Source organism: Pecten maximus, chromosome 11, assembly GCF_902652985.1.
Source record: "Pecten maximus chromosome 11, xPecMax1.1, whole genome shotgun sequence".
Lineage (NCBI taxonomy): Eukaryota > Metazoa > Mollusca > Bivalvia > Pectinida > Pectinidae > Pecten > Pecten maximus.
In genome coordinates this window covers 11,060,465-11,074,998 of record NC_047025.1, presented here as the reverse complement: position 1 = coordinate 11,074,998, position 14,534 = coordinate 11,060,465, and the positions used below count along the sequence as shown (strand labels likewise).

The 14,534-nt window shown below is 35.1% G+C and overlaps 2 protein-coding genes across 2 annotated transcripts in view; one reads left to right on the top strand and one right to left on the bottom strand.

The window, feature by feature from the left end:
• Window positions 1-6,827, top strand: part of LOC117338354 (sodium- and chloride-dependent GABA transporter 1-like) — a 41,518-nt gene extending 34,691 nt beyond the window's left edge. The window contains exons 14-15 of the mRNA XM_033899679.1: window positions 1,223-1,390; window positions 2,179-6,827. Of these exons, the coding sequence (XP_033755570.1) occupies window positions 1,223-1,390; window positions 2,179-2,319 (309 nt within the window). The 3' untranslated portion in view covers window positions 2,320-6,827. The remainder of the gene's footprint in view (window positions 1-1,222; window positions 1,391-2,178) is intronic.
• Window positions 6,828-9,988: 3,161 nt separating this feature from the next.
• Window positions 9,989-14,067, bottom strand: LOC117338353 (small nuclear ribonucleoprotein Sm D1-like). Its single transcript, XM_033899678.1, has 4 exons — window positions 13,977-14,067; window positions 11,857-11,933; window positions 11,167-11,361; window positions 9,989-10,836 (listed from the first exon to the last, which is right to left on the bottom strand). Exons 1-4 carry the CDS (start codon window positions 13,988-13,990, stop codon window positions 10,745-10,747), a joined length of 378 nt encoding a protein of 125 aa, XP_033755569.1. The 5' UTR covers window positions 13,991-14,067; the 3' UTR covers window positions 9,989-10,744.
• Window positions 14,068-14,534: the final 467 nt, after the last annotated feature.

The following is a 14,534-nucleotide window of genomic DNA, read 5'->3' as shown; positions in this document are numbered from 1 at the left end:
TACCTAGATACTGATATATAGGTGGTATACCTAGATACTGATATAAAGGTGGTATACCTAGATACTGATATATAGGTGGTATACCTAGATATTGGTATATAGGTGGTATACCTAGATACTGATATATAGGTGGTATACCTAGATATTGGTATATAGGTGGTATACCTAGATACTGATATAAAGGTGGTATACCTAGATACTGATATAAAGGTGGTATACCAAGATACTGATATATAGGTGGTATACCTAGATACTGATATATAGGTGGTATACCTAGATACTGGTATAAAGGTGGTATACCTAGATACTGGTATATAGGTGGTATACCTAGATACTGATATATAGGTGGTATGCCTAGATACTGATATATAGGTGGTATACCTAGATACTGGTATAAAGGTGGTATACCTAGATACTGATATATAGGTGGTATGCCTAGATACTGGTATAAAGGTGGTATACCTAGATACTGATATATAGGTGGTATGCCTAGATATTGGTATATAGGTGGTATACCTAGATACTGGTATATAGGTGGTATACCTAGATACTGGTATAAAGGTGGTATACCTAGATACTGGTATATAGGTGGTATACCTAGATACTGGTATATAGGTGGTATACCTAGATACTGATATATAGGTGGTATACCTAGATACTGGTATAAAGGTGGTATACCTAGATACTGGTATAAAGGTGGCATGCCTAGATACTGGTATATAGATGGTATATATATTATCATGCAGTTGTATTTAGTTTCATCAAAAAGGGGCGCGGTGGACGAGTGGTTAATGTGTCCCGACACTTAAGTGGGGCAGTTGCCAAGTACTGACCGTAGGTCTGTGGTTTTTCTTTGGTTCTACAGCCTTTCCTCCACCTCCAAAATGTGGCACGTCCTTAAATGACCCTGGCTGTTAATAGGACGTTAAACAAAATAAACCAAACCAAAGTTTCATCAAAATGATAAACACTTCAGGGCATTGTTCTCATAATTTGCTTCACCCACTATCAGTTTTCAATTGAACGCTCTTATTCATATGTACACAGTATATGGAAGGAATTAAGGATTAATACGAGTGGTAAATCGTTGAATGGAACTAAAAATACTGACTCTAGATTTTGAAAATATTCCTAGACTGACCCAGTCTCCTGATTATACAGATATGTGTGTACATTTTGTATTTAATTCAAAAATTTTATATATTAAATTTATTTTTTTCAGATCGCATTCACAGCAACGATGATAAACTACCAGCCCCCTACTTACGAAGGTTATAGTTACCCGGGATTCGCTCGAGCAATTGGCCTTTTAATGTCTGTCATTCCCATAATTCCAGTTCCTGTTCTCATGGCAACACAAATAGCCCAGGCTAAAGGGCCAATAATAAATGTAAGTATGTTTACGACGGATTGTGCCTGAATTAATGATAACTTTGGCCAAGTGGTGGGGCCCCTAAAGGAGAACTTTGGTGAATTTTTGCCTACTCCTCCTTAACTGTTGGATGCACTACATCCAAATAACATCTTTGGAGGAGACCAATCATATTTCATATAAATGAGGCTGGTGTGATCCATGAGGCCCCAAGTGGTTTGGCCCCTAAAAGGGAACTTTACTGTAATTTTGCTTTCAATATACTAATGACTCAATTGTCAAATGACTGTTAAGGGCCTTAGCCCCCTTGTTATTTTTTCAATTTTCGAGAGAGAGTTATGGCCCCTGATTAATTTATCCTAACAATTTTCCAAGCTTTTTACTGTCATATTTGAGTGTGCTACATTTACCTTTTAGTTATCAACTAAAGTTTGAGATATATGCCAATGAAACTTTGCTATCAGAAGTATTTTCTCTCATCTGATATCTGATTCCTTGTAGTTCTTCTAGATATTGAATCTGTTCTGCATTTATTATGATTCACACCTCCTCAGACAGTAAAGAAAGTTGTGTGGATGACAGTTGTCTGTGTAGTTTTATTGTTAATTACAGGGCAGCAACTATATATTGAATTAAATTAGATGAAATAATGTAAAGTCAATTACATATATACACATACCAAACAACTGTGTATGTGTTTTCAAAGAAAATTTGCAATTTTTTCAAATTTTATATCTAAAGTGATATATTTTCTGATATTTGATTAAATTTATTTCGTTTACAATTTGGTATGATTTATCTTCCAGCGTATATGGAAATTAACACAGCCGACATTGGAGTGGGGACCACACATCAGTAAATACAGAAAAGTGTATCAAACTACAGCTAAACAAAGTCTACAGGGTCGTGAACTTTTACAGGCTAATCTGTTCGGTGGGAAGCGATAACCAGTCTACTCTACCATGTGTCCGGTCTTGCCATGCTGTGTTAGGTTTTATTAGTGTCTGGCTACAGTTGTAAATGATTTTTCGCTTCAGTAGTGACCAGGTCACACAGCGGTAGTGACCAGTGTGTGAGTGGCTTGTCAGTGTATGGCAATAGTGATGACCAGTGTCCGACAGCATTGGTGACCTGTCTGTGACCAGAGTGTAACAGACTTGGTGACCTGTGATCGGCAGTCGTCGTGACTGTTGTCTGCCAGTAATGGTGACAGACACCTACTTAAAATGGTGACTGATCAGGATATCTGCTAACAATGGTGACCAACATCCGCCAATGATAGAGACTGATGTCTGTCCACAGTGGTGACCGGTGTCTGTCCACAGTGGTGACTGATGTCTCCTAAGCGGTGGTGACCAATGTCCACCAACAGTGTTGACTGGTGACCTGCAGTGGTGGAGACCGATGACCAACAGCTGTATGTGTCTGGACCGATGCTGACAGCCGTGGTGATCAATGTCCGACAGCTATGGTGACCAATGTATGACTGATTTGTGTCGAGCAACAACTATATGTGATTTGTTTAACTGCAGCACCCAAACCAAACATTCGGCATTTGACATTGATAATGACACAGTATTTGGACTATAATTTGCTGATTATGACTATATCAGCTCATTATGAAAAATGTCTCATGAAATGAATCTCTTATTCCCTCCCGATATGTTAGAATCTCGTAGTTCTTCTGATAATGCTGGAATCGATCCCTTATTTCCTCTGATCATTTTAGAATCTCTTATATCCCTGATTATTTTGAATCTCTTATATCCCTGATTATTTAGAATCTCTTATATCCCTGATTATGTTGAATCTCTTATATTCTCTTATATATACCCTCCTATTATGTTCAGTATAACAATTCTTTTTAAAAATCAAATCCAAAAATTGTTCACAATATTAAAAGTTTACGCTTTGAGAAAAAGAAAAACATTGTCTTGTGATAGTTGGTACATTTTGTAGCAATAGTTGATGATGCAAGGTGTTTGTGAATTGTCATATTACAGGTACTTCAAGTACTGTTTATATACACACATGCAAATGTCATCTTTTCCTCCATGCTTCGATCTCATATTTAGCAATATACTGATCAGCATGTATGTAGACAGCTATACCGTGGTACTAAGTCAAGCATCTGTAGGTACTTTGTATTTGTTAGATTTCATGGAGCTAATATTTTGCGGTTGGTTGTCTGTGTCAGACCGAGTTCACGGGTATTACATACATAAAATTTGTGCAACCACACCTTATCAACATATTGCATTAAACACTTATATTTATTTTTTTGGACATGTATCATATATATTAACTCATTTATTTTTCACACTATATTTACTGTTATGGCCGTAAATATAACAACAATAAATCCTCCACTAATATTACCAAACAAACAGTATGTGAATGTAGAAAATCTACAACCAACAGTAACATTGTTTACCTTCTTACCATATTTATTCTCAAATAAGACCCCTTTCTTAATATAAAATTTTTGTATGGTATTTATCCTCAAATAAGCCCCCTCGCCTAGTGTAAAGTTTTAGTATAGTTTTTATCCTCAAATAAGCCCCCTCGCCTAGTGTAAGATTTTAGTAAGCCCCCTCGCCTAGTGTTAAGTTTTAGTATGGATTTATCCTTAAATAAGCCCCCTCCCTTAGTGGAAAACTTTAGTATAGTTTTTATCCTCAAATAAGCCCCCTCGCAAAATGTAAAACTTAAGTATGGTATTTATCCTCAAATAAGCCCCCTCGCCACGTGTAAAGTTTTAGTATAGTTTTTATCCTCATATAAGCCCCCTCGCCACGTGTAAAAGTTAGTTCTGTATTTATTTAAGCATTAAAGTTTGAGGAAGCCTTATTAAAATTATTGATTCTGTAAAAATGAAGAAGGGACTTGTTTGTGTGCAGATGCTTATTTGTGATATGGGCTTATTTGTGAGTAGGGTCTTTTTTGTGGGTACAGACTTATTTTGTGGGTAGGGGCTTATTTGTGAATAGATACAGTAATGTAAAACACCTTTTTCCCAATTCATGATTGTAATTTAAAAGTACTTATTCTCAGTCAGAACACATTGCCTTATTGCTCCATCAAACCTGTTTCAATGATCTCTGCCACAATTTTTTTTCTCTCACAAGAATTAGTCATAAAACAGTATTAACTTAACTTATTAGTATTTATATCTTGTTTGAAGATATCAAATAAATGTTGTATTCATTTGTTCAACACATATCAGCTTACCAGGTATTCATACCAGGTATTAGAATTTAAACTGACGAGTTATGCATTGTTCTAGTCGTATTTGCTGACTATATATACTTATTTACATGTCAGAGGATGTTCATTATTAGCTCGCCCAAAAGCAGTCTAGGGGAGCTATTGATATACCGCTGGTGCCGGCTTTGTCTGTAGACAGCTGGGTTAAAGTTTATATGTGTATCAAACCAGAACAGTGTCAGGAGTAATGAGAATAAAGTTTAGGTATTTCACATTTGTGTTCCTTTTAATAGGACCTTTCTATTGGTACTACATTTGTAGACCTGCTCAAATTTACCTGTGACCTTTTGAAAAAGATGAATTCTGAATTTCAACAAACTCTGCGAGCTGTTGTCTTCTGGCAACTTGTTTCTGTCATTTTAATATTTTGTTACTAAGAATGTAATGTGACTGTTCATTTATTCTTGATAATGTAATGTTTCTGATAATGTAACTTACTGTTTATGTAATGTTTCTGATAATGTATTTTCCTGTTAATGTAATGTTCCTGATAATGTAATTTACTGTTAATGTAAGTTACTGTTAATGTAATGTTTCTAATAATGTAACTTACTGTTAATGTAATGTTCCTGATAATGTAATTTACTGTTAATGTAATGTTTCTGATAATGTAATGTTACTGTTAATGTAATTATCCTGATAATGTCATTTTGTTCTTTGTGTAATGTTTCTGTTATGTAATGTTCCTAATAATCATTATGTATTGGTGTTGTACTTTATTTAAGGCAAAGCAATTAGCATGGCATAATGTTAATGTATTACATGTAATACTATTGGGTTTTTTATTGAGTGTGTGATATAACATGTTTTTATTTTGAGTAAGTACATTGTGCAAAGTTTTAGTACCGGTGTGGTATGGTATTTTGAAGCATGGTGAAATGAAACGGGGTCAAAATACCATAATTCATTTTCAAAACAACAGAAATTCAGTATGCCGATCTACATATATCCACTGTCAATTGGATTACTATAGCTATATTTTATCTAGTATTTTTAGTAGTTTTTCTTTTTTGTATTGAAACAAAAGATAAATACTCATGTGAAGTACTTGTTTAATACTAAATTAAAAAAAAAAACTTTAAATTGGTTTATTTGGAAAAAACAACAACTTTAAATTGCTTTATCTTAATAAAAATTCAGAATGTTAATAATTATGAACAGGACATAGCACAAATTTTCTACCTGCTGTCTATAGCTATGTACACTTGTATATGTGTATATAGACTGATGTCCATGTACACATAATTATACATGTGAAATGTATATATATTATACATGTGTACATACTGTGTATTTGGATTCCTTACAAAGTCCATGCGGCTTGGCTGATAACTGAAGTCATTCTTCTGATATATGTTTTCCATCGTCGGAAACCCACGGTTGATTGCACTACGCTACGCTTCACTTGTCACTCGGTGATAAGTGTAGCGTAGTGCAATCAACCGTGGGTTTCCGACGATGTATATTTTCTAATTCAACCAATACTGCCAGTGGTGTCAGTTGTTTTATAGACTTTAAGATTTTCTTTATTCAGCCTGCTTGTTGTAGATTTTTACACCTGAGAGACTTTCCTTCAAGTTGGTATATATTCTCAATGCCATTTTTAAATTCTGCAATTTTTGCATGTAGTAAACATATCAACTGCGACTTAGCTTTATTTTTGCAGCGTTACAATGAAATATGAAGTTAAATTTGCAGCTTCCAAATTCTTATACACATGTTATTGCAGTTTTATTTATAAGTGATAGCTTTATGGAATTACTTATGTTACCATGGAAATCTCAAAAGTTTCCAAAGTAAACATGTAGATTGTTGTAAATATTATCAGTGTATAACAATCTAGAATTATCTTTATTCAAAATACTGAACATGTGCAAAATTCTTGGATTTGCCTAGATTGTTTTGGCCTTCATGAAGTAAAGAATTGGACAACATAACAAATCATCCAATCACAATTCTCTGAAGCATCCATCTTCAATATGAGTATCTTTTATAGAAATGAAATCCTGTTGAACTAGAAGCATAAATATACCAGATATATGTACATGTATAAACAGGTTTAAGTCCTGTCTACTTCATAGTTGTTGATATCAAGTAAAACTTGTGGTATGTACTAGAAGTCAGAAATGTATTGTTTACAAAATATGACACATATGATAAGAGAAAATAAAGTGCTATTTTGTGTAAACTTTGGTGTTTTTTATTATAGAATTCCATCTACCAGGGCCCTTTATTATCAATTGAACCCCAGTGTAGAACAATGTATGTTGTCTAATAACATTCAAATGAATCTCGAGTTAGAGGTCCAATAGAATGGCTTTTAAACACGTCTTCTCTTTAATTGGTTTGGTTTTGTATTAACATCCTATCAACAGCTATGTTTGTTTATGGTAATTGATTATATAAGATTCTTTTAAAGTTTGCTGTTAATCTGTAGGGGTGTAAAAATCTAATCGCCCGACACCAGGGGCTACTGAATGTTCAGCTTGGGCCAATGTCATACACATACTAGCCCTGGGCTTGTGACTTGCCCATGACGTTAAGGGGTGACCAAAATACTCCTTAAAAGCTTAAAAGTATCAGCAATAACCTTACCTAGGTATAAATGAGAATAATATGGAGCAAAATTGACCATACAAGTTCCCTGTTGTCACAATATTAATGATTATCAAAGTTTTTCACATGTAATGGTTGCTAATTATAAGTTTAAGTATTTGCAACATAATTATAAATTACTGTACTTAGAAAGTTTATACAAAAATGTCACACCACAGAATAGGCAGTTTTCGTTACCGAAATATTAAGTTTTTACATAATAATGCTGGATAAGAACTGTAATCCATCTCCCAAAAAGTCCATAACAAATTAAAGCCATGCATGCTGGCAGACATATTTGTTTTGAATCTGTACAGATTTTCAGATGCGAGACACTGGGGTTTGGGAAATATTATGGACAAAAGAAAATTCTTTCTTCAAATGGAAACTGGTAGACATGCCAAATGTATGAAAATTTATCATACAGAGCCTTTCTGAATATGTTTAATATTTTTTTTGTTAATTCGGGCCAGTAGATTGTGGGCGTCTACTAGCCCTTGGCTTGTGATAAGGAAAATGTTTTAACACCCCTGATCTGTCAGTAGTTCTTGATAATTTTCTAATATCAGCAATATATAAATGTAATTATTATTAAAATATTAAGTGTACACTGTACACTATATATATACCTAAAGGGACATAACTCCAAAAATACTGGTTGAATAATAATTTTTTATCAAATTTAAGCTTCTAATTCTGGTTAAGTTAGTTGGTCCATCAGTATATTTACTCGGGATGTTGAACAGATAGTGTGGTCCTGCCCTCCTCTATAACCGATATGTCGGTTCGACGGGGCATGAAACCTAATAACCACACTTGCATAAACAGCACATGCACTTTTCATTTTCATTCATGATTTGAACAATTGTTGTGCTAAAGCCAAATCATTTTTGAAAATAGAAAATAATTTTATAATATATTTGATGTCCCTTCATGAATCATTTTGTAATGGGTGAAAGGTCAGAAGTGTATTTGGCCAGCAGGGGATTTGCTCTTGATGTATCAAACATGTATGGAAGCAAGCATATATACCGGACTTGTGATTACTTTGACAGGAGTTTAGGTCTGTAACCAACAAAATGAATGAAACTGATGACCTACAATTTTGTAAGGATGCTGAAAGCCAGGACTAGGTACCTTAGAGTCCTAGGAAAGATCTTTAGACTCAACAGATTTAAGATATATTTCAAGATAGTCAAAAACAAGAGGCCCAATGGGCCTGTATCGCTCACCTGGCTCTACAGCAAATTTGCAGTTGATTGAGGTCATTTCTACAGATACTATGCTGATTCAGATAACAACTTTATTCAAATATCAGAGTAAGCTAGGTTTATTCATGTCAATATATTTTCTAGTCCTTCATTCCAGTATTCTATTGGCCTAAGATCGGATCTTGGTGACTCTTAGCTCTGAGCATGCTACAAACAGGCCAAATATCAAGTCCCTTGGCTTCTTGGTTATTGAGAAGAAGTGATTTGAAGATTATAGCCTATTTGACCCCTGTGACCTTGAATGAAGGTCAAGGTCATCTATTTGAACAAACTTGGTAGTCCTTCATCCCAGCATGCTACAAGCCCAATATCAAGTCCCTGGGCCTCTTGGTTATTCAGAAGAAGTTGTTTGAAGATTATAGCCTATTTGACCAATGTGACCTTGAATGAAGGTCAAGGTCATTTATTTGAACAAACTTGGTAGCCCTTCACCCCAGCATGCTACAGGCCCAATATCAAGTCCCTGTGCCTCTTGGTTATTCAGAAGAAGTTGTTTGAAGAGTATAGCCTATTTGACCCCTGTGACCTTGAATGAAGGTCAAGGTCATTTATTTGAACAAACTTGGTAGCCCTTCACCCAAGCATACTACAGGCCCAATATCAAGTCCCTTGGCCTCTTGGTTATTGAGAAGTCGTTTGAAGATTATAGCCTATTTGACCCCTGTGACCTTGAATAAGGTCAAGGTCATTTATTTGAACAAACTTTGTAGCCCTTCACCCCAGCATGCTAAAGGCCCAATATCAAGTCCCTGGGCCTCTTGGTTATTGAGAAGAAGTCGTTTGAAGATTATAGCCTATTTGACCCCTGTGACCTTGAATGAAGGTCAAGGTCATTCATTTGAACAAACTTGGTAGCCCTTCACCCCAGCATGCTGCAGGCCCAATATCAAGTCCTTGGGCCTCTTGGTTATTGAGAAAAAGTTGTTTAAATGAAAAAGTTGACGCCAGACGGCCGGACGACGGACGCCGCACCACGGCATAAGCTCACTTGCCCTTCGGGTGAGCTAAAAACCATGTACATGTGTGTTGAAAAACATGTCTAGATCTACAGCCACAATACTTGGTACACATGTACACTGGCAATGCAAATTTTTTAAATGCCTTGTTTAAGTGAAGGGTCAATCACCAGAGGGTACTTAAAGTGTATTCTTAGTTCAACTAGTCAACGTCTACCTTAAAGCAAGTACGTACTGTATACCCAACCAGATGAACCTTGATCATCTTTCAAGGTCAATAGAATATCTTGCACGATATATATTTTTAATTTTCAAGAAATTGCATCCACTATATTGCCATTGGTGTAAAGAAATGATCTTTAATTTGCCAACTTTAAAGTTACAGAAACTTGTTTTATCCATCTAATCTTAAAACAAGAATCTATGCTCATAGTTTGAAAGCTTTTTGCATTGGGACTCGTTCACTTGTGTACCATTATAATTACCAATGAACTATTTATGGTATTGACAGATGAAAAACACTGAAATTAACTTTGAAATTTATATGATTTATTATCATGAAACAATGACATTAAGATGAAGATGAACTGAAAAACATGATACATGTGGATGTAGAATGTTTAACGTGATTCCAATCACAGTCTGTACTGTCACTGGGATTTCTGAAGTCACTATAAAATCTTCGGGTCTACATTAAACCCACTGATCACTGATCCATCTGAAAATTATTCTGAATTTGACTCGGCTGTTACAGATGGTTCACCTTTTTTGCCTCCAGACATCACTTCAGTTCCATCCGTAATCCAAAACATTTTGAATTCACAGATAGTCAATGCTGTTGTGCTTTCCGTTTATCAACCTGCGGGTTTTTTATTGTTAATTAATCAAAATATCTATGGTGTACTTTAAATGAGGTTCTACCCCCAGAACTTGATCTCATAATTAAAAGTTGTATATCTTTTTTTTTCAAAAACGTAATCGGATACAAGAATGAAGTTATGCATTAAAGCCCTCAAAGCCTACACAAATTTGTTATTCTGCCATCCAGTATAATGCACAACAACTAACCTGGATAGAAACCCTAACAAGTAAACAGTTCCATTAGAAATGTTGTCAAGCTTTTCCCAGATTAGTAGCACCTTGACAAACTATAACATTTTTCCTGTGGAGATTTGTATAATCTAGTCAATAGTCTGTCCATCTCCACAAAGATCACATACAACACATATTGCAATGAAGTGATGACATTCTCCAGTTGGAAAACACTGATGGAATGCCGTCGTCTACCTGCGACCACGCCCCCTGCCTCCACGGCCACCGCCTCCCCTTCCACGGCCGCCTCCACGTCCACGACCACGTCCACGGCTCATGCCACCTAAAACACAATGTAGAATTTTAATAAGCCACTCATATTACACTATTACATATATGGCATTTTCATTATTTTTTTGCAGTCCCACAAAATTTTGTCAAAACGGTCCAATCATGTTTCAATTACTGTATATAACTATTCAGCTAAAATGTTCAAGGTATCATTCAACTGAAGAAAACAATTTAAAACTTTAGCTTCAACATTTGTCCACCTTTTAAATTAATTTAAAAAGTCTCCTTTGAACTATGAAGTGATCAGAACAAACATAATCTGCAACAGCCAAATTTGTTCTATGTAGAATAGCTTCCAGCTGGAAATGATGAATTTCCTTACCAGCTTCCCTGCTCTTCTTTGCCTTGGTCTTGGGTGTGTCGTCAATGAGAAGAGTGTCTAAGGGAAGGCTGTCGGGGAGGATGAAGTAACGCACATTGTTTCCACGAATACTCAGAGAGTCGATCTGTACTGGGTCTTTGTTCTTGAGTGTCATTTTCACAGCTTTTAAATGTGTGTTCATACTGATGTCTACACCTGGAACCAGCAGTATAAAGATTAGATGCATGTATCAGATTGTATCTCAGGTTAAATTGACACAATATTCATTAGTGTTCATTAACATGTCATCATGATAACTTATGAGAAAGGAATTAACGAATTAATATAAACACTAAGCTTGTACAATGATTGAAAAGGGAATAAAATATTGCTGGTATCTGAAAAAATTCAAAATTTTCGAAAATTTGCTGAATAAAGTACTTCTGAAAATTTGCTTCTAATGGATGATCAAATTTACCAAAAATACCCTCTATCTAAAATTGACATCTCGTGCATACTACGTATATACATCCCTTTCAGATTTTGTATGATGGACATAAAAAATGGTTAAATCTAAATGCAAACTATACACAGTAACGATCAGTTGGTAAAGTGCATGTTTGAAATGTCAACTAATAATGAATCTTTATGAACCGATATCGCATCATTATAAGAACAGGTAACCACTACATATTGACATTGTGAACCTGCCTGTTATGGTGCCGTGGACTTGTGTTCCATTTTTCAGCTCTATCGTCACCGTTTCATGACTGAGTTTCATCAAAAATCTGAAAATATACAAAATAAATATTTGTTATCAGTCACATTGAAAACATCTTTAGGTAAGCACTATGTACTCATTGTAGCTTTTTGAAAAAGAAAAAAAAAGAATTTAGCATGGAGTCAAAAGTGTCATGCTTCATTTTCTGCTACCATATATATCTATAGTAGACAAACTCGCTGTTGTACATGCACATGTTTAGTTATTTTCAACATTATGTACAGGATGCTATCGAGTCTAGCCTTGTATTATAGTACATAATTTAAGTGGACATTTCTTTTCACATTTATAATTGAAGACCTCTTGTATACATTCATGTACATCTGAAATTGATCCTGTTTATATGATCATTATATACATATCACAGCATGCCCCATTAATTTTTCTTATCAGGGGTAAAGTGTACCCCTCTACAGAAAATTTCAGGGGTACAGGCTGAAATCAACGGGTACAGGCAAAAATGCATAAATAAATAGTTGAAAAGATCGATGTTTTGATGTAGCCATGTTAACTTTAGCGTAAACGGGAATGATGTCACGCTGTACGATCGTAACATATGATTGCGAAAGATTGCGACCTAGATGTGATGCAGCGTAACATTATTCAGGTTAGGAAATAACCGAGATATGTGGGTCGCCATATATATATCAGCCAATCGAAATGCAGGATTCGCCGGAACCGGAAGCAATTGTGGCTGATAAAACATTGCGAGAATGATCGAAAACAATTCATAATGTGTTGTACTGTATCTTATCGTACTTTCTTCTGTCGACTGTTTATAATTTTAGTTTTTATACCTGATATTACGTGCGTGCATTGTACCCCTGTTATCAAAACTTTGTATGTGCATACTAATTTTGATGCGTACGTGATGGGGCATGCTGATATCAGTATTGGCCGGTCTTCCTTTTTGATTAATGAATTGTTATATAATTAACTGTAGTTCAAGGTGTTTGTACAAGTTGCCCATCGAACCTGGGTTGGTGGTCCAAAAGGGCGAGTCTGGTGCAGTTTGACGTATGCAAACTGGGCCCGACATGCTCCTGTTACACAAACAAGACTCGAACTATTTTATAAAACCATTCACAAACATGCAGCCATATATAGACTACGGTAAAAAAAAACCTCCCCACCACGGACTCCAGAAAAAGATGAGACGAAGCACTGTCCTATACATTCAAGCACATATCTGCTACTAAAGACATATTAATTCGCCTTCTTCCAACACACAATCAATTATGAACCTCCTCCCGGTAGCGGCAGTACAATACACCAAACCAGAGGACTTCATGATCAGGGCACAGATACCACATCCAGTCCTTGAATTCGAAGTCCTCGTAATATAAACAAACACTATGTCAAACACACCCTTATATTATTTTAACTGCTAATAATAATAAAAAAAAACATTTGAACTGTTTTTAACTCTTATATTACTTGCGCCCATAGGCGTGCATCCCCATATAAACTTGAACCCCGTATACGTATAACTACCAACATTCAATGAGGAAGCTACTTTATTTCTGATTTTAATTTCTCTTTTATCATTTTCACAAATAATCGCATGCAGTCTCTCGGATCACAAAATGTCATTCCTTCTAAAATCAACGTTTACATGTAGACTAAAGAACATTTTAAACGAATCACAGTATAGGAAGCGTGATTTTTTAAAAGACATTGTGGTGATTGTTACGACAAATCACATATCGGATACGATTCTACGTACATTGTACGTTATATGCAGCCGGTAACGTAAACAAAAACATTAAATCTGTACAATTTCAAGAATTAAAGTAATCCACATGAAGAAATACATTGATCTAGTCAACAACATACTGCGTAAAGCGACAACAAAATTACAAAGAATATAACTTGAATATGAAAACTGCTACCTGGTCCTATATCGTCAACGAAATGTAAACAACGGACACCGGCTTGATTAAAATGACGTTTACAAAATAAATGTCGTTCTAACATATAAAATAATCATCTGGATATAATCATCAAACATTACATTTGTTGTTAAAATGTTGCAATTTTGCATTCATACCTTACTAAATTCATGATTACATGGATTGTTTCACCATGTAAGATTCCCAAAAATGGCGCATACAATGCGTTTCAAATACGCTTCAAAAGCTATCGTTTCCTAGACGCTTGACCTCACGCTACTTGCCATTCAAACGCATATATGATTAAGATTGTGAAGTTTTACTATTTGCAGTCCCGAAAGTCAGGAAAAGGACCGCCTGATATATTATACACATCCGTGCTGTACTATTGCAATATGGAATGATTCAAAGATAATAGTTCGAAAGCATTTTTGTAGTCACTAAAATCTTATAAAGGATTTCGCGAAATTTGTCGTTTAAACGCAAAGTAAACCAACATAAAGTATGTTTAAATTAAGTTTATTTCCAGCACAGGAATCAGGATAAATGATAAATAATTCTTTTTACGGGACTTGAAATCATACAATCGTACATTTTCTACATGATACAGAGACATATATACTAAATTGATATAGGTCTCTGATGATATATCAAATAGAAATTATCTTAAATACAAGATATTCATGTTATTGAAATTACAAAATTATTAAAAAAAA